Source organism: Dendrobates tinctorius, unplaced genomic scaffold (genome assembly GCF_039654945.1).
Source record: "Dendrobates tinctorius isolate UK_male_01 unplaced genomic scaffold, ASM3965494v1 ptg000022l, whole genome shotgun sequence".
In the NCBI taxonomy this organism is placed as follows: Eukaryota; Metazoa; Chordata; class Amphibia; order Anura; family Dendrobatidae; genus Dendrobates; species Dendrobates tinctorius.
Genome location: NW_027361690.1, coordinates 59,710,725 through 59,731,229, shown reverse-complemented (window position 1 = coordinate 59,731,229; position 20,505 = coordinate 59,710,725). Strand labels below are relative to the sequence as shown.

Here is a 20,505-nt window from a genome sequence, read left to right as displayed (position 1 = left end):
TTTGCCTCCAATACTATCGTGTTGCGGTCGGGTTAGCTGACTCTATGGTGCCTGCAGTTTAGGTGCTTCCTATGTTGGCTGCGGGATCTGGCAATGAAGGCTGGTTCCGTAGTGCCAATAGGACAAGATCCCCCTGTAGGACTGTGGGTTTTGGTAACTCCGGACGGCTCGCGGCCTTGCAACTTTTTTTTTCATGTGAACCTTCTGCTGCCTATCTGAGTTCCAGTACCATTAGCTGGTTCTTTTGAAGTCAATCTTGAATATGTCCCCCTGGGTTCCAGTAACGTCAGCTGGTTCCAGGCAGAGCTTTTGGCTTAGGTGCCTCCTTCTCGGTTTCCGAGTTCCACCAATGTCTGCTGGTCCTTGGTAGTGCTTTCTGGCACAGGCACCTCCTGCTTAGTAACCGGGTTCCAGTACCATCAGCTGGTCCTCGGTAGTTCCATTGGCTCTTGTACCTTTGGCTACCCATCCAGGTTCCAGTACCATCAGTTGGTTCTCAGCAGTTCCTCAGCCTTCTTGTTCCTTCTGCTACATTTCCAAGTTCAAGCTTTTTGAAATGGTTTTTGGTAATCACTCTGGATCTCCCTGATGACGACCCTAAAGATGACGACCCTGAAGACCACCCCGAAGAAGACAACAACCCCGAAAACGATGACCCTGGAGACGATGACCCTGAAGACCACCCGAAAAAGACGACGACCCCAAAAGCGATGACCCTGGAGACGACGACCCTGAAGACCACCCCGAAGAAGACCAAGAAGATGACCCTGAAGAGGATGATGAAGGAGAAAGTGTGGGAGAAGTAAAATAGAAGGTGAAGAGCATGGAAGTAGTGATACATAAATATCTGACAAAATATAAAAAAGCTTAACATAGTCAATATCTTTGTAACTCCGAACGTCTTAAAAAATAATAATAATTCCTGCTATTCCATTTGATTGGGCTAAACCTCTATGCCTTTAATGTCTCCTCCACCTCCCCCAATACATTCTACATTATTATTAGTTGTTTTCCTTCATGTAGAATTAACCTACAAGGAAAGTAAGGATTTATTTTCATTCCGATATTTGTGTCCCATTGACTCGCATTGATTTCCGGTATCGGAATCGGCGATATCCGATATTTTTGGGGTATCGGTCCGATCCAATCCGATCCAATATTTCCCGATATCGGAAGGTATCGCTCAACACTAGCGGTGATGGAATGGCAGGAACCTTATTTTCTCAAAGCGGTGCAGCGCTTTATGGGGTTCATAAATTACTATCGCCAATTCATCCCCCACTTCTCGACTTTGGTAGCACCCTGGGTAGCCCTCACCAAGTAGGGTGCAAACCCCAAGTTGTGGTCGGAACCGGTCTCCAAGGCCTTCTCCTCCATTAAGTCCCATTTCGCTAGCGCTCCCATTCTACATCGCCCCGATGTAGATAAGCCCTTCATTCTGGAAGTGGATGTCCCTTCCGTCGGTGCTGGAGCGGTCCTGTTTCAGAAGGACATGCAAGGTCGGAAGCACCCATCCTTCTTTTTCTCCAAGAACTTCACACCGACGGAGAGGAATTATACCATCGGGGACAGGGAGTTGCTAGTGATGAAGTTGTCCTTCTTGGAGTGGCGACACCTCCTGGAGGGGTCTCACCATCCTTTCCAGGTGTTAACCGACCACAAAAACTTGGTGTATTTGCAAACAGCCCAGTGGCTAAATTCTCGCCAGGCCAGATGGTCTTTGTTCTTTTCCCGGTTCCACTTCACCCTCCATTTTCTCTCCGGGGAGAAGAACGTCCGGGCCGATGCTCTCTCCTGCTCCGTGGTGTCATTGGAGGAAGAGGAGGAGGAGCCTCGGCTGATCATCCCATCCGAGAGCCTGAGGACCTTGGCTCTGGTTGCCCTTGAGTCAGTACCTCAGGACAAGACATTTGTCCCTGCCCGTCTGCGACCGGAGGTTCTCTCTTGGGCTCATTCGTCCAGGGTGGGTGGACATTTCGGGATAAAATGGACCTCTGAGCTTCTGGCGAGGACGTACTGGTGGCCGCATATGGCCAGTGACATCAGGGACTATATTCAGGCATGCGTCTCTTGTGCCCAGAAAAGGTCCTATCCGCAGCAGCCCGCTGGGCTTCTTTTTCCTCTGCCAGTAGCGGACAGGCCCTGGGAGATGGTCAGTATGGACTTTGTGGTGGGGCTACCCAAGTCCAGTGGCAGCACGGTCATTTGGGTTGTCACCGACCATTTCTCTAAGATGGTGCACCTGGTACCTCTCTTCCGGTTACCTTTTGTGTGGGGCCTGGCAGTGTTGTTCATTAAGCACGTTTTCCGCCTGCATGGCATGCCGGACAAGATTGTCAGTGACCGGAGTCCTCAGTTTGCGTCCCGGTTTTGCAGAGAGCTTTGTTCCCTGCTCAGCATTGAGCTGAATCTCTCCTTGGCCTATCATCCCGAGATGAACAGGTTGGTAGAGAGAGCCAACCAGACCCTGATCACATATCTTCGACAATTTGTCTCGACCAGGCAGGACGACTGGGCATCCTTGCTGCTGTGGGCAGAGTTCGCTTTGAACAATGCTGTGGCCGACTCCACCGGTCAGATCCCATTTCTCCTAAATTACGGCCAGCATCCGCGCGTCCCTGTGCCCATGCTCATGTCATCCACCGACTCCAGGGTGGCAGACTGGGCGGTGGAGGCACGCAACATTTTGGGATCGCACCCAGGATGCTATCCGGGCTTCCAAGAAGAGAATGAGGACCTCCGCTGATGCACACCGGCGCCCTGCTCCAACTTTTGCCCCTGGCGACTTGGTGTGGCTCTCCGCCCGAAACATCAGGCTGTGGGTAGAGTCCGCTAAGTTCGCACCGCGCTACATTGGCCCCTTCAAGGTCCTCGAGCAGATCAGCTCTGTGGTCTACCATCTGGCCCTTCCACCACACTTGGCTATCTCTGAGACATTCCACGTGACCCTCCTTAAGCCTGTTCACTTGTCCCGGTTCTCCGAGTTATCTGCCGGGACATCAGACTTGTCTTCGGACGAGTTTGAGGTCAATGCCATCGTGGAATGCAAGGTGATGCGGGGCAAAAAGTTTTATTTGGTGGATTGGAAGGGTCATGGTCCAGAGGCTCGGACCTGGGAGCCAGTGGAGAACATCCACGCTCCGCTCCTCATTGCGGTATTTGAGCGTAGCGAGGCTCAGAGAGAAGGTATTGTTAGGCGTCGGGCTCCTGCCACTGCACAGCAGGAATCCAGAGCCTTGCACCCAGCGGTCTCCCATTCTTCTTCAGCCACAGTGGAGCCTGCTCAGCAGATTCGTCGGTCCCGGAGCTCTGCCCAGGCCAACTCCGTGGGTTTGCTTGCTGCTGCCTCTGGCACAGCTATGACAATGCATGCTGCTCAGCAGCGAGATTCACCAGGGACTAAGTCCTCATGTCGGGCCACTGAGCATGCCCGTGGAGTTATCTCCCATTGGAGATCGAGGGTCACGTGCTCAGGTCCTGCTCGTGTTCGGATTGGCCCATCCGAGAAGCTAGGAAAGTCCCGGACGCCCGTGGCTATAAAAGGTTCGCATGGCCGCTCGCCCATGCGCTAGTATAGTATAGTTTGGAGTGTATAATGATGGATGCATGTATCTGGTGACTGACTCATTATGAAACCCCTTCCCTCTGATAATACGAATGTGGTTAGAGTTTAGAGTCCGAGTCAGCACCTGTCAGTGGCTAGTCTATAGGCCACAGTGCATACTAGCCATCTGCACACTAGCGTCCGATGGTGTCGCCCACTGCTGGGCACTATCGAACTGCGGCAAGTGACAGCCACGCTGGTGCAATGCTTTGCACAACCTGTGCGCTTACCTGGCCCAACCCAGGGTGATTAGTGGCATCAACCTGAGTGGCACTGTGCACAATTTCACACGTGAGTTAACGCTTGCTGGCATCGCAGTTGCGGTGCCGAGTGCTAGCAGTCTAGAGGGACTTCAGTCCTGCGGTCTAAGGGCTGAGTTCTGTGAATATACGCTAGAGCTCACACTGCTGAGCTCTGTGAGCAATAACAGGCTACGGCATTTATTATTTGGTGGTTGTGCGGCTCTGAGAGATAAGAGTCCGCCTCTGTTCACATTGGGTGAGGTTAACCCCATGTGTCCCGTTATTATAACGCCATATAGCGTCCGCCATTACCGAGCAGCAGTTAATACCTCTGCACGGTGGACCCTGGGCTGCGAACGCACCTAAATACCATCTTTATTATCTGGTGTGTTCCGCCAGCCCATAACACAGGGCCCCTCATAGTACGTCAGTGGGCCCTCCCCCTCCCACCGGCAGAGACACTTTTGCGTACTATGAGGGTCCCTGTGCCAGTGCCATCGCCCATGAGTATGCCCCCTACCTGCTTAAGGAACCTGCACTTTCATCTGCACCTTCCTCTTTGTCACCATGTAAGGTTGTATAGTATGCGGGAAGGGGAACCTGAGTTTCATCAGGGTCAGATTCTGGCTGTGTAGAGTGCGAGGGGAATGGTAGTGGTCTGGGTCAATGTACCAGCAGAATCATCTAGCAGTGGCTGGGCATCAGTGCACTTGTGGCACCCCAGGAGTACGGTCACTACAGTGGCATTACCTTCCTCCTAGGGAGTGTGATGTCATGTTTGGGAGCAACGAAGGATCTCTCTAGCAGTTAAACCAACACACAACACAGTTCCCACTCCAGGCTAGCAGGGAGACCTCTGAACCTGACTGCTGAGGAGCTGCTCTCTGTGGTTGGGAGGAGGTAAGTTAGGGCAGTCTGTGAAGGGAAGGGGAAGTGTGTGGACGTGAGAAGGGGAGCTGGAGGATGAGCAGAGTTAAGGCTCACTCCTAGCTGGAGCACATGGTCGGGATTCCGGTCTCCGAGTTTGTAGGGACACTGACAGTCCTGCAGCAGAAACCGGAGGAAGTAGCAGCTGTAAATGCTCTGTTCCCAACTAAGGCTCGGAGGCCCCAGCAGTGACATGTGTGAGCCAGAAGGAAAAGGCTATGGCTGCCTGTCATACGAGAAAGTTACAAAAGAGAGTTAACAGGGGGAACTTCAATGAACTCAGTACTGCGAGTACCTCAGATAAGCGCTACAACGGAGGCCACACTACGTATCTGCAGAGAGAGAATTCCAAATTTGCTTCCAGGCTGACCAACTCCTTCTCCATCTGTACTCTTGGTCCTGGATGGCACTTACCAAGTAGAGGTAAAGGAACTGCACGACTGTGTCTGTCATCTTTCTCCTGCGCCTGGCGCACAGCTCTGTGTTGTGAGTTCATTTTCCCCTCCGTCACTGAGGCCTGGTGAACTCCCTATTCTGGTGAGGGAAGGTAGTGAGCCTGATTATCAGACACCTGGGACTGATGAGGACGATTGGCTGAGTGGAGTCACTGACTGGATTTAAGGCAGCCTACGCCCTTTCTGCCCTGCGGGTGATTTCTCTGTGGACTCTTGGACTCCAGTCTGATTCCTGCTCTCCTAAAGCTAAGTTTTCTGTTTTGCCCTTTTGCATCTAAGATTTGTTTTTGTTTTTCTTGCTTTTTGGATTCTGCCACTCCCTGCTGGAGTGTGCAGTGTTCCGTGAGCTCTGTCTTCTGAATGTACCTGAGTGCTGATTTAGTTTTTGAAGCTTAGTTGCTTCAGGGCCATTTTTATGTCAGCTTGTTGGCTTTTGTCTCTGATAGGGTTTTGGCAGATTGCAGACAGCAGCCTTCCTATCCGTTCCTATCTAGCTAGTTTTTGGGCCCCTTCTTTGCTCAGCCTGTCTTTCTGTCTGTGTAAGTGTTTTCATCTTGCTTCACCGTCATTATATGTGGGGGGCTGCCTATTGCTTTGGGGTCTGCTCTGGGGCAGTTAGATTTCCCCTTTCCTTCTTTAGGCCTATGTATCTCTCCGGCTGTGATCGAGGGGTCTAGGTCATCGTAGGAACCCCCCACGGCTACTGCTAGTTGTGTTGATAGGTTCAGGGGTCTGCAATCTGATAGTTGTCAACTTCTCTGGTTTTCAGGACTTAGCTAGCATTTCTGTTTTTGCCTCCTACGGTGACTCGATCATAACAGCTCTGCTACATCGTGCACTGCACACCATCTACCAACTCTTTCATCTGCCCTGCGACTACGGCCCTACCTGTGAAGGGCTTCTACATCTTAGCTGCACCACAACATCTGTCCCAGAGAAGCGGCACTGCAGCGTGGGTCAATGTGATCAGAAACCACAGGTGGTGTCACGTATCATTCACCTATAAACGTTATTCACCCCTTCGCATGGACGCCCAGGTCCACGGAATGGGTCATCACCACCAACGTGACACATCCCTACGAGACACCGGCCCGGCACCGATTAACCCCACTGCCCTGGCTGGCCACCCACACTCCATGTCAGATTAATCTTGGACTGGGGAATCCACGATTTGACTTGATAACCCAGGCATGGAATGATAGAAAGAGTTACATGGACTAATGTGAAGTGTGGCCTGCTGCATCATTCAATTTAGGTGGGGGTGAAGGAAACAAGGAAAGGGATTCTTCCTGACCAGGAGCCAGCACTTGACGACTCAGTACTTGCATTTTTTGAAACTTCAGAAGAGGAGGGCATATTTGCTGGAGTCTGTTTTGGCAATGTAAGCCAAAACCAGTTCCTGATGCTCCGGCTTTAAAAGCGGTTAACCTACTCCCAGAAAAGGTAGCCTTCCAGGTGTTCCAGAGCCAGACCATGACGCAGGCTCAGCACCTCCTGCCTTAGCTGCTATTGTGCTTTTGCCACTACTAGCAGATGCACCACCACCATCAGCACCAGCTGGCCCCCCCACATCCACGTCCGCGGCCTCTTCCACCAAACTTGAAAATGTTGCAGAACATGAACCCAAAATAACATCAGATATATGGTACTGTATCAGAAGCATACAGCTCTATACAGCCAAAAGATGATTGTCAATCTCCCTAGATATACCATCAGTCACACAGAGACGCTCACAGGCTCAGTATGGATTAGACAAGAATATAAAAAGTAGAAAAAGTGTACAGTATCATCAGATAGCAGGTACAGTGGGGCAAAAAAGTATTTAGTCAGTCAGCAATAGTGCAAGTTCCACCACTTAAAAAGATGAGAGGCGTCTGTAATTTACATCATAGGTAGACCTCAACTATGGGAGACAAACTGAGAAAAAAAAATCCAGAAAATCACATTGTCTGTTTTTTTTTTCATTTTATTTGCATATTATGGTGGAAAATAAGTATTTGGTCAGAAACAAAATTTCATCTCAATACTTTGTGATATATCCTTTGTTGGCAATGACAGAGGTCAAACGTTTTCTGTAAGTCTTCACAAGGTTGCCACACACTGTTGTTGGTATGTTGGCCCATTCCTCCATGCAGATCTCCTCTAGAGCAGTGATGTTTTTGGCTTTTCGCTTGGCAACACGGACTTTCAACTCCCTCCAAAGGTTTTCTATAGGGTTGAGATCTGGAGACTGGCTAGGCCACTCCAGGACCTTGAAATGCTTCTTACGAAGCCACTCCTTCGTTGCCCTGGCGGTGTGCTTTGGATCATTGTCATGTTGAAAGACCCAGCCACGTTTCATATTCAATGCCCTTGCTGATGGAAGGAGGTTTGCACTCAAAATCTCACGATACATGGCCCCATTCATTCTTTCATGTACCCGGATCAGTCGTCCTGGCCCCTTTGTAGAGAAACAGCCCCAAAGCATGATGTTTCCACCACCATGCTTTACAGTAGGTATGGTGTTTGATGGATGCAACTCAGTATTCTTTTTCCTCCAAACACGGCAAGTTGTGTTTCTACCAAACAGTTCCACTTTGGTTTCATCAGACCATAGGACATTCTCCCAAAACTCCTCTGGATCATCCAAATGCTCTCTAGCAAACTTCAGACGGGCCCGGACATGTACAGGCTTAAGCAGTGGGACACGTCTGGCACTGCAGGATCTGAGTCCATGGTGGCGTAGTGTGTTACTTATGGTAGGCCTTGTTACATTGGTCCCAGCTCTCTGCAGTTCATTCACTAGGTCCCCCCCGCGTGGTTCTGGGATTTTTGCTCACCGTTCTTGTGATCATTCTGACCCCACGGGGTGGGATGTTGCGTGGAGCACCATATCGAGGGAGATTATTAGTGGTCTTGTATGTCTTCCATTTTCTAATTATTGCTCCCACAGTTGATTTCTTCACTCCAAGCTGGTTGGCTATTGCAGATTCAGTCTTCCCAGCCTGGTGCAGGGCTACAATTTTGTTTCTGGTGTCCTTTGACAGCTCTTTGGTCTTCACCATAGTGGAGTTTGGAGTCAGACTGTTTGAGGGTGTGCACAGGTGTCTTTTTATACTGATAACAAGTTTAAACAGGTGCCATTACTACAGGTAATGAGTGGAGGAAAGAGGAGACTCTTAAAGAAGAAGTTACAGGTCTGTGAGAGCCAGAAATCTTGATTGCTTGTTTCTGACCAAATACTTATTTTCCACCATAATATGCAAATAAAAGGAAAAAAAAACAGACAATGTGATTTTCTGGATTTTTTTTTCTCAGTTTGTCTCCCATAGTTGAGGTCTACCTATGATGTAAATTACAGACGCCTCTCATCTTTTAAGTGGTGGAACTTGCACTATTGCTGACTGACTAAATACTTTTTTGCCCCACTGTATATATAGTATAGTTTAAACATTCTAAATCTCCGTAGATATTTCAGGAGGCAGACACAGATGTTCCCAGGCTCAGTATGGATTACAACTCAATATAAAAAGTCGTAAAATGGTAATGAATCTGAAGAGTACAGCTGTACACAGTGTAGGAGTCATTGATGTCAATCTCTGTATTTATTTTCACAGTCAGAAAATAACTCTTACTTGGTCAGTTTGGATTAGACCAGAATATAAAAAGGAGTAAATGGGTAATGTATCAGAAGCGTAGAGCTGTATACACTAGTGTTGGGGTAATTTTTAAATGCACATCTAAATTGCAGGAGTAACCCACAGACTGTCACAAGCTCAGGATGGATCACACCACAATATAACAAGAAGATCCGCAATAAATAATCACACATGTGGGACAATGTTCCAGTTGTCAATGATTCACTTAGAGTGGTGGGTGGAGGAGGACTTCCTGGCAGAAAGGGTACAGTATCACCAGATACCAGGTATATATAGCATAGTTTAAACATTAAAAATGTATGTCTATATATTTAGAAGTAGTTTTGAGCCACCCCGCTAGTGTTCCAGTTCATTTTGGTTCGTCGAACACGAGGCAAGTTCGTCGAATGTTTGTCGAACGTTCGACGAACAACGTCGAACACCATTGAAAACAATGGCAGGCAAACACAAACACATACAAACACATAGAAAACAATTACAAAACACCTTAAAGGTGTCCCAAAGCAGACAAAATGCTCAGAATACAAAAATAATATGGAAAACGGCAACTACATATAGAAAAGAGGTGGAGGAGTAAAAGGAGGAGGAGGAGACACATATATAGGCATGTCATGCCCTTATGAAGTCAAGAAAGGCTGGAATAAAAATGTAAAATACCAAGAAAACAGTAAAAATCTGAAATTGAAGATGATCATATACCGTCGGACTTCCCACCATAAATTAGTCCAACTGCTGATCGGGAGGCGTTATTATCGCGAACCTCAGAACAGCGTCCATGAAGGCAAAGTGTTTGGTTTCCGGGGGCAGTATGGTTGCAAAGCTGAACCTTAAAGGAATGTCCAGAAGGGCACTACCAGGAGTAGAGCCTGCGGCGTAATTCGACTCCACCCGGGAAATCTCAACCATGCCAGCTACAGAAAAGATTGACAGATTGCAAGCTTTGTTGATTCTGTGGGTGGTGGTGGATCTCCGTTTTTAGTTGTGCTAGCGATTTGTCAGCTTAATTCCATTAACGAACGAGACTCCGGCATGCCCCCGCGGTATGCGTCAAGCTTACTAGAGGGACACGCGAGGCTCTGGCACACGAGATCGATCAATAACAGGTCTGTTATGCCCTTACATGTCCGGGTCTGCTTGCGTGCTACACTGAAAGGTCCAGCGTGTCGCTTACAGGTGCAGATAACCCGCTGAACCCCGTTAGTGATGGGGATTACAATTCTTCCCCGTGAACGAGGATTTCCCAGTAAGTGCAGGTCAACCGGAATTCCGGAATTAGGCCTAACCGGCATTCCAGAAAAAATGAAAAAATTAAGTGTCCAAACCACAGGTGCTGTAGCTTGCTTAACAGTTGGACTCCTGTGCTGAGTAGCACGCAGTTCTTACATAAACAGGCGGCATAGCTTGGTTCACTGATGGGCTCCTCTGCTGAGTAGCAGACAGAGTGCTACAAGGCCCCAAAGGATTTTCTGGACAAGATGCAGTAAAAAATTATTAGAAACACACACGGTGTATCTCCTTGACAGGTGTACTACACCGCTGGCTACCACACACCGCTACTATGCCATGAAACAGTCTATTAACATTGAAAACCACTATTAATGTGAAAATGAAGTTACGCTTTTGTTGAACGAACCGTTCTCGAACAGAACCTCGAACAGCCGAATTTTAAGCAAAGTGTTCGAGTTCAACGAACGGCTCGAACACCGCCCAAAACAGTTGGAATTTTAACTTGGCGAACAGGTTGACTCGAACACCACTCATCTCTAATCAGGAGGCAGACTCAGACGTTCTCAGGCCCAGTATGGATTCGACAAGATTGTAGAAAGTTGAGAAAGGGTACAGTATCTCCCGATAACAGGTATATATGTAGCATAGTTTACACATGAAAAACCTATGTCTATATATCAGGAGGCAGACTCAGAGGGTCTGAGGCCCAGTATGGATTTGACGTGATAGTACAAAGTTGAGAAAGGGTACACTATCACCGGATAACAGGTATATATAGCATAGTTTAAACATTAAAAACCTATGTCTATATATCAGGAGGCAGACTCAGAGGGTCTCAGGCCCAGTATGGATTTGACGTGATTGTACAAAGTTGAGATAGGTTACACTATCACCGGATAACAGGTATATATGCAGCATAGTGTACACCTTATAAACCTATGTCTATATATCAGGAGGCAGACTCAGAGGGTCTCAGGCCCAGTATGGATTTGACGTGATTGTACAAAGTTGAGAAAGGGTACAGTATCACCGGATAACAGGTATATATGTAGCATAGTGTCCACCTGAAAAACCTATGTCTATATATCAGGAGGCAGACTCAGAGGGTCTCAGACCCAGTATGGATTTGACGTGATTGTACAAAGTTGAGAAAGGGTACACTATCACCGGATAACAGGTATATATAGCATAGTTTAAACATTAAAAACCTATGTCTATATATCAGGAGGCAGACTCAGAGGGTCTCAGGCCCAGTATGGATTTGACGTGATTGTACAAAGTTGAGAAAGGGTATAGCATCACCGGATAACAGGTATATATGTAGCATAGTGTACACCTGATAAACCTATGTCTTTATATCAGGAGGCAGACTCAGGGGGTCTCAGGCCCAGTATGGATTTGACGTGATTGTACAAAGTTGAGAAAGGGTACAGTATCACCGGATAACAGGTATATATAGCATAGTTTAAACATTAAAAACCTATGTCTATATATCAGGAGGCAGACTCAGATGGTCTCAGGCCCAGTATGGATTCAACAAGATTGTAGAAAGTTGAGAAAGGGTACGGTATCACTGGATAGCAGGTATATATAGCATGGTTTAAACATTAAAAATCTGCGTGTATATTTCCGGAGTCTGACAAAGACACTCACAGCCTCAGTATGGATTAGACAAGAATATAAAAAGTAGAAAAAGGGTTATGCATTCTAAGCGTACACCAGTATACACTCTTGGGGTACTTTTCAATCTTCATATATATTTCAGTCTCAGTAAGACAGTCCAGACTCACCGCAAGAGGAAACGAGATGGATACAAGTACAGACGGAAAGTCGACTGATTGCAGAAATTTTAGAATTACTAATCACGTAAAAACTCCTGGGAGAATTCTCAGAGGCGATGCTGACCCTCAATTACTTTGTCTGTGGAGACAGTGAAAATAGTTCTTGTGAAGAAAGGTTTGCTGTATCGCAGTACCGTGGAACCCATCACCATTACTCATCTCCATCAAATTGTGATCACAGGGACAGATGTAGACAATGTCCTCACTGCCTATCATGATCTGTCAGGTAACTTTGGAGTGCAAAAGACACAAGTCACAGGCCGTAGGCGATTTTATTGGATTGGCATGAGAGGACACATTTAAAAATGTGGGCAGGAATGTCACACGTCTGTGAGTCGGAAAACCGTGAAAGCTGATGATAAACCACCACTGCATCTCATTGTGAGTCGACGTCCATAACAAATGGAAGCCATTGATCATCTGAAGATAGAGTCCAGCAGGACAGGGCATAGGTACGTCTTAACCATCATTTATCATTTCACCAAATTTGTATTGGCAGTCCTAGTGAAGTATTTAACAGGCCAGACTACACAGTGGTGGAGCAGGGAGAGGTAAGTATTGCAAGTGCTGGTGCCCTGAGCAAGCAGGGGGGGCCCACTCGTGGGCGGCGGTACTGGCACAGGGCCCCTTATAGTACGCCGGTGTGTCTGACGGCGGGTGTGCACCCCCACTGTCAGAGACACTTGATTCTACTATGAGGGACCTTGTGCCAGTGCCGTTGCCAAAGAATGTGCCCACCCACCTGTCCAGGGCAACGCCACTCGCATGGGTGCGTGCGCCAGGTGGTGACCCCGACCCTGTGGGGGGAGGCAGCCCAGTTAGGGAGGTGGAAAAAATGGCATATGTTGATGTTGGACATTCAGCAGCTGCAAATGGAGTAATTGGAGAAGTCCGTGGAAGAGGAGGACAAAAGCAAGCCATTTTTCTGGCAACCTACGTGTCAGCAGGGGAGGGTGGGAGAAAATCCCTTGAAACCCATGCATGGTTCATTTTAATGAGATTATCAACATTTTGGGTCGACAGACGGGTCCTTTTTTCTGTCAGTATTGATCCAGCAGCACTGAAGACTCGTTCAGATAACACACTACCAGCAGGGCAAGCGAGCTCCTGTATGGCATATTGTGCCAATGCAGGCCAGGTGTCAAGTTTTCTGGCCCAATAGTCAAAGGGGAATGACCGATGAGGGAGAACATCAATATGGGATGAGAAGTAGTTTGTTACCATAGCTGACAACTGCTGTCTCCTGTCACTTTTGATCGATGCAGTATTACCAGTCGTGTGAGTGGTACTTGAAAAATCAGTCCAAAACATGGTCATGAAACCTCTGTGTACAACGCCACTTCGGCTGTGTGCACCACAACACAAACACCTCTTCCATGTTGCCCCCTATGGCTCATTGGAAAAACATCACCGCCGCTGTGTGCTTTGAATGCCTCAAACAAACGGTTTACCAGAGTTGCTTGTTTGTTAGCTAATATTAGCTCTAGGTTCTCCTGTGGCATGATGGTTTGGAATTTGCCTTTATAACGTGGATCCAGGATGCTGGCCAACCAGTAGTCGTCATCGTTCATCATCTTGGCAATGCGGGGGTCCCTCCTCCTCTTCCTCCTCGGCTGCAGACGCCTGCTCCTTAATGTGCGTCAAAGTTTGCATGAGCAGATGCGTAAGTGGGATGCTCATGCTTATGATGGCGTCGCCTGCGCTTACCAGCCGTGTGCATTCCTCAAAACACTGAAGGACTTTACAGAGGTCTTTCAGCTTTGACCACTGCACACCAGACAACTCCATGTCTGCCTGCAAACTGCCTGCCCATGTATCCTCCCACAAATGAATTACAGCTTGCCTCTGTTCGCACAGCCACTGAACCATGTGCAGGGTGGAGTTCCACCTTGTTGCAACGTCAATAATTAGACGTGCTTGGGAAGGTGGAGCAATCACTGCAGCTTCTGCATACGACTGGAGTGTATGGGCCACCGGCGGATGTGCGAGCACAGTCTTCACACCTTAAGGAGCAGGGGTGTTAACTCCGGATAATTATTGAGGAAGCACTGCACCACCAGGTTCAAGATGTGAGCCAGGCAAGGTATGTGTCTGAGTTTTGAAAGGGCTATGGCTGCCAGCCACAAAATTCCAGCCGTTATCACTAACTAGCTTGCCTGCCTCAAGATGTAGACTGCCCAGCCATGACTCAGTTTGTCGCTGCAAGTAGTCGGCCTGTACCTCCGCGGTGTGTCTGTTGTCGCCCAAACACATCATCTTCAACACAGCCTGCTGACGCTTACCACTAGTTGCTCGATAGTGGGACAACTCGTGTGCAACACTGGCAGCTGCGGATGGAGTGCTCGTGTGACTGTGCTCTGTGGACAAGCTTTCGCTTCTGGAGGAGGAAGGTCGAACGACTACAGCCAACTGTTTCCTATACCATGGGCTAGGCAGCACTGTCCCACCGCCGCTGTCCCCTGTGGACCCTGCATCCACCAAATTGACCCAGTGCGCAGTGATGGACATGTAACGGCCCTGGCCATGCCTACTGGACAATGCATATGTTGTGAGGTGCACCTTTCCACTCACTGATTGCTTGAGTGCATGGACAATACGGTCTTTCACATGCACGTAGAGGGCTGGGATGGCTTTTCGCGAAAAGAAGTGCCGACTGGGTAGGTCATAGTGTGGTACTGCGCAGGCCATGAGCTCTCGGAAAGTTTTGCTTTCAACCAACCGGTAGGGCATCATCTCTAACGAGATTAGTTTGGCAATGTGGGCGTTCAAAGCCAGTGTACGCGGATGAGAGGATGAGTACTTTCTTGTCCTACTCAGAGTGTCTGGTAGGGTGAGCTGGACTTGAGAGCTGCATATGGTGGAACTAGCGGTGGACATGGTGGACTGAGAAAGGGTTGGTGATGGTGATGGTGTTGGTGGTGTTGCTGGTGGCCTATATTCAGTCTTTCCTAGCAACAACATTGTGATTCCATGACTGCTTTGCCCTTGCGACAACACCTCAACATTTGCTGCTGGTGGTGTGCTAATCGGTGGGCTTACAGTGGGGGAAGCGATGTAGCGTTGCTGACTACCTTCATTCAGAGCAGGTGCACATGTGGTACATGAGGTTTGGTAGTCCGTCCACGCTTGCAAGCGCATGGTGGTTAAATGTCTAAGCATGCAACTGGTATTCAAATTTCTCAGATTTTTCCCTCGGCAAAAGGTCTCTGCACACTTCTTACAGATAACTTTTTCCTGATCATTAGGATTTTGTTCAAAAAAGTGCCACACTGCACTCTTCCTACTATGGAAGACATTTTGAGATCTTGCACCCTGTGCTAATTTGACGGTCTGGCCAAGCTGTCCTGCAACTGTTTTGGTTTTTGTAACACGTTTTTGGACTGCTACGGACATGCCAGATAACAGCTGTTGCGATGTTGTTGCCTGCTGCGGATCCTCCTCCTCTTCTGAGCTATTGGCAGCGGCACCCTCTTCCCCCAATGGATGCCAATGTGGGTCAACAACTGGGTCATCCGCCACCTCCTCTTCAATTTCATGTGCATCTTCCTCTGTGTCACCGTGTAAGGTGGTATAGTTTGCAGGAAGGGGCACCTGAGTTTCATCAGGGTCTGATTCTGCCTCACTACACTGCGAGGACAATGTAGTGCTCTAAGTGAATTTACCAGGAGAAAAATCTAGCAGTGGCTGTGCATCAGTTTACTCGATGTCAGATTCATCTTTGACTGGGGAATTCACGATTTGACTTGCTAACCCAGGCATGGTATGTGAAAAGAGCTCCATGGAGTAATCGGTAGTGTGGCCTGCCACATCCTTCACTTTTGGTAGGGGTGAAGGACACAAGGAAAGGTGTTGTTCCTGACCAGGAGCCTCCACTGACGACTCAGCGCTTTTATTTTTTGAAACTTCAGAAGAGGAGGCGAGAGAGCTGGAGGCTGTGTCAGCAATGTAAGCCAAAACTTGTTCCTGAAGCTCTGGCTTTAAAAGTGGTTTACCTACTCCCAGAAAAGAGAGCCTTCGAGGCCTTGTGGAGCCAGACGATGACGCAGGCTCAACACCTCCTGCCTTAGGTGCTATTGTGCTTTTGCCACTACCAACAGATGCAACACCACCACCTCCATCGGGACCAGCTAGCAATCTCCGCCCACTTCCATGGCATCTTCCACCATACTTTCTCATTTTTGTGAAAATGTACCCAAAATAACACCAGCTGTATGGTACTGTAAAACAAGGTACAAGGTGTATCTACTATTGTTGAGAATTTGAATCTCACTATAGATTTGAGGATGCAGAACTATTGTCTCAGGCCCAGGAGAGATTACACCTCAATGTAACAGGCTGAAATTGGATGGTGCATGACAAGGTGGAGGGTGTCTATAGGATTGGAGAGAATTTGAATCTCACTATAGATTTGAGGACGCTGAACTATTGTCCCAGGCCCAGTATAGATTATACCTCAATGTAACAGGCTGAAATTGGATGGTGTATGACAAGGTGGAGGGTGTCTATAGGATTGGTGAGAATTTGAATCTCACTATAGATTTGAGGACGCTGAACTATTGTCTCAGGCCCAGTAAAGATTACACCTCAATGTAACAGGCTGAAATTGGATGGTGTATGACAAGGTGGAGGGTGTCTATAGGATTGGTGAGAATTTGAATCTCACTATAGATTTGAGGACGCTGAACTATTGTCTCAGGCCCAGGAGAGATTACAGCTCAATGTAACAGGCTGAAATTGGATGGTGTATGACAAGGTGGAGGGTGTCTATAGGATTGGTGAGAATTTGTATCTCACTATAGATTTGAGGATGCTGAACTATTGTCTCAGGCCCAGGAGAAATTACACCTCAATGTAATAGGTTGAAATTGGATGGTGTTTGACAAGGTGGAGGGTGTCTATAGGATTGGTGAGAATTTGGATCTCACTAGAGATTTGAAGATGCTGAACTATTGTCTCAGGCCCAGTAGAGATTACACCTCAATGTTTCAGGCTTAAATTGGATGGTGTATGACATGATGGAGGGTGTCTATAGGATTGGTGAGAATTTGGATCTCACTTGAGGATGCTGACAATGATGCTTTCAGTCAAAGTATGGACACAGGCAGCCTAATAAGCAGGACTGCTGCACACACAAAAGGTTGGAAAAATGAACACTTGGTAACTGTGCCGAAAAGAGAAAGAAACTTATTCTTGCTTTTAAAAAAGCAGTTTGCATAGCAGTATGCAAACAGCAATGCAACTATCAGGGAGCCTTATAAGGCAGCCTAATAACCAACAGGGCTGATGCACAAAAATAGAGCCACCCCTGTCACTACACACAAGCTGTTGTGTTGTAAGTGGAAATCGCTAACAGCAGAAGCATTTTTTTTGTTCTTCTTCCCTGCCTAACGCTCTCCCTACAGAATCAGCAGCAGCTCTCCCTATGCTAAGATCGGCATAAGTAAGATGGCAGTCGGCGTTCACGCCCTTTTATAGCCCCTGTGATGCCACACAAAGCCAGCCAATCACTTGCATGCCCTTCTCAAAGATGGTGGTGACCAATGCCTATGTCTTCGCATTGCCCACAGTGTGCGTCCTCCATCATTGGCTGAAAAAGGGCGCTGGAAGCATGTTTTGAAACGCGACTTTGGCTTTCTGGTCGCCGACCTCGTGGCCGACCTCACGCTATGGTCGCGTTTCGTTTCATGAAACCCGACTTCAGCGAAAGTCGCCGAATTTTGAATATGACCGACCCGTTTCGCTCAACTCTAATGAAGACTCCATGACTGCTAAAAAAAAGAAAACTGCATTTAAAAGAAAATATAATGAGTCCTACTTAAATTATGGGTTCATCGCAACAGGCGATTCAAACGCCCCAAGCCCACTCTGTGTGATATGTGGAGACCGGCTATCCAATGAGGTCATGAAGCCTTCAAAACTGGTTCGCCACTTAAAGACCAAGCACCCTGCATCAAAAGACAAGCCTTTTGAGTTTTTTTGAATGAAAAAAGCATGAACATGAAGGACAGAAGAAATAATTGAAGGCTACCGCATCAACAAATTGTGTCTGCACTGAGAGCATCATTTTTGGTGGCTAACCGCATTGCTAATGCTAAGAAGCCCTTCACTATTGGTGAAGAATTGATCCGGCCTGCTGCTAAGGACATTTGCCATGAACTTTTTGGAGAGACTGCAGTTAAAAATGTGGCACAGGTTCCTCCTTCAGCGAGCACTATCACTAGACGAAATAATGAAATAGCAGAAGACGTCGAGATACAATTGTTAGAGAGGAATAATACGTCACCATGGTATGCAATCCAGGTTGATGAGTCTACTATTGTTGACAACAAAGCAATAATGCTTGTTTATGTGCAATATATTTTTCAGGAGGATGTGCATGAAGATATGTTATGTGCATTATTGTTGGCAGCCAACACCACAGGTGCAGACCTATTCAAGTCTTTGGATGATTACATATCAGGAAAATTAAACTGGTCATTTTGTGTAGGTATATGCACGGACGGAGCAGCTGCCATGACTGGACGGTTTTCTGGTTTAACTACTTATGTCAAACAGGTTGCATCTGAATGCGAGTCTACGCACTATGTCATCCATAGAGAAATGCTGTCAAGCCGAAAAATGTCACCTGAACTTTACACCGTTTTGCAAGATGTGATTAAAGTTATTAATCACATCAAAGCATATGCCCATAACTCACGTCTGTTTGAGCAGCTCTGTGAGGAGATGGATGCAGAGCACAAGCGTCTTCTCTTACACACTGAAGTCAGATGGCTATCTAAAGGTAGGCACTGACCAGAGTTTTAGAATTATGAGAACCGCTTCATAGATTTCTTTTAGAAAAAGAATCATCACTTGCAGCACATTTCAGTAGTAAGGAATGGGTCACAAAACTTGCTTACTTATGTGACATATTCAACTTGCTGAACGTACTTAATCTGTCACATCAGAGGAGAATGACAACTGCCTTCAAGTTGGCAGATAAAGTTGCTGCATTTAAAGCCAAACTAGAAGTGTGGGGATGGCGAATGAGAACAGGGATATTTGATATGTTTCAAATATTAGCAGGAATTTTGGAAGAGACCGAGCCTGAACCTTCATTCTCCCATCTGGTGCATGATCATCTATGTCAGCTATCAGTACAGTTTGAGCATTCCTTTCCAACCACAAAAGACCCACGAACTAGGAAGGAATGGATTCGCCACCCATTTGTGAATAAGCCAGGTGAATCGACCTTGTCAGTGCTTGAAGAAGACCAACTGCTTGAGATTGCAAATGATGGTAGCCTTAAAAGTATGTTTGAGATGTCAAATCTCCCAACGTTCTGGATTAAAGTCAAGGCAGAATATCCTGAGATTGCCACAAAAGCACTAAAAACTCTGCTTCCATTTCCAACATTCTTTCTGTGTGAAACTGGATTTTCTGCAATGACAGCAGCAAAAACGAGATTACAGAGTAGACTGGACATAAGGAACACACTTCGAGCGTCGCTGTCTCCCATCACCCCTAGATGGGACCGTCTTGTTGGAGGAAAACCAGCTAAGTGCTCCCACTGATACAGGGAAACAAGCCTGGTGCTCCCACTCATTCAAAACCTATGGTGAGTTGAGTCACATTCACATTATAAATGTTATATTAAATGATAAGTATGCACTGACTACTAAACTTCAACCCTGTCATAGCCCCGCCCCCTTATGACCAAAGCCCCGCCCTGCCACACCTCGATCCCCGCCCTGCCGGACCATGGAAGAATGTGCTTGCTTGAAGCCGGTCCCTGGTGCAAAAAAGGTTGGGGACCACTGGTTTAGAGAATTTAACTCCATCAGCATAATTTCTGTTATAGATCATCATCTTCTTCATTCCACATCCACATTACTGAAGCTTAAGGGTAATCCCACCAATAAACAGTTTAAGTAATAAATATCAATGGTTATCCCAATAGAAGTTTTCACACCATTAATGGATATGTAGGTCCCGTGCCTCTGTTGTATTGAAGATGCATTGTGCATTCTTGACCACCACTCCATAAGCTGTCTATAGCAATTGTTTACATGGAACATCTTTTAATTGCTCTTAAACTTATCCCTTGAACAGGTTTCATGTAATTCAATCATGATTTACTCTGCTTCTCTATTTTTTTTAAACATTTTATTCATGCCTTTTTTTGGTTTATGTTTTTTGTTGTTGCCTTTTTCAGTAATAAAGTTATTTTTGTTCAATATTTAATATCTACTTTGCTTTTATTTGAAACACAGTGAAAAATTAGGATTGAAATTAGTGATGATGGAGCACTAAAATGCTCAAGTGCTTGGTACTCAAATCGACCAGGTCGGACACTTGGAAGGGTTCTACTTAAGTAATAAGAAAAATCAAAGTTTATAGAAAACTCAAGCATTTTTCCTGAAGACCCTAACAGGATGGCTGGTGGTAGGAAAATCAATGAAAAGCGTGGAAATCGAATCAAGCAGGTTGGGCGCTCAGATGGGTTCTACTTGAGTAATGAGTAAAATGGAAGTCAATGGGAAACTCAAGCATTTTTCTGGAAGACTCTAACAGGAGGGCTGAGGGGCAGGA

The 20,505-nt window shown here is 46.9% G+C and overlaps 1 protein-coding gene across 1 annotated transcript in view; it reads left to right on the top strand.

Moving 5' to 3' along the window:
• LOC141084417 (SCAN domain-containing protein 3-like) overlaps nt 1–20,036 on the top strand; it is a 47,014-nt gene extending 26,978 nt beyond the window's left edge. Inside the window, exons 3-5 of the mRNA XM_073569143.1 lie at nt 17,993–18,715; nt 18,772–19,386; nt 20,026–20,036. Coding sequence (XP_073425244.1) covers nt 17,993–18,715; nt 18,772–19,386; nt 20,026–20,036 — 1,349 coding nt within the window. The remainder of the gene's footprint in view (nt 1–17,992; nt 18,716–18,771; nt 19,387–20,025) is intronic.
• Nucleotides 20,037–20,505: the final 469 nt, after the last annotated feature.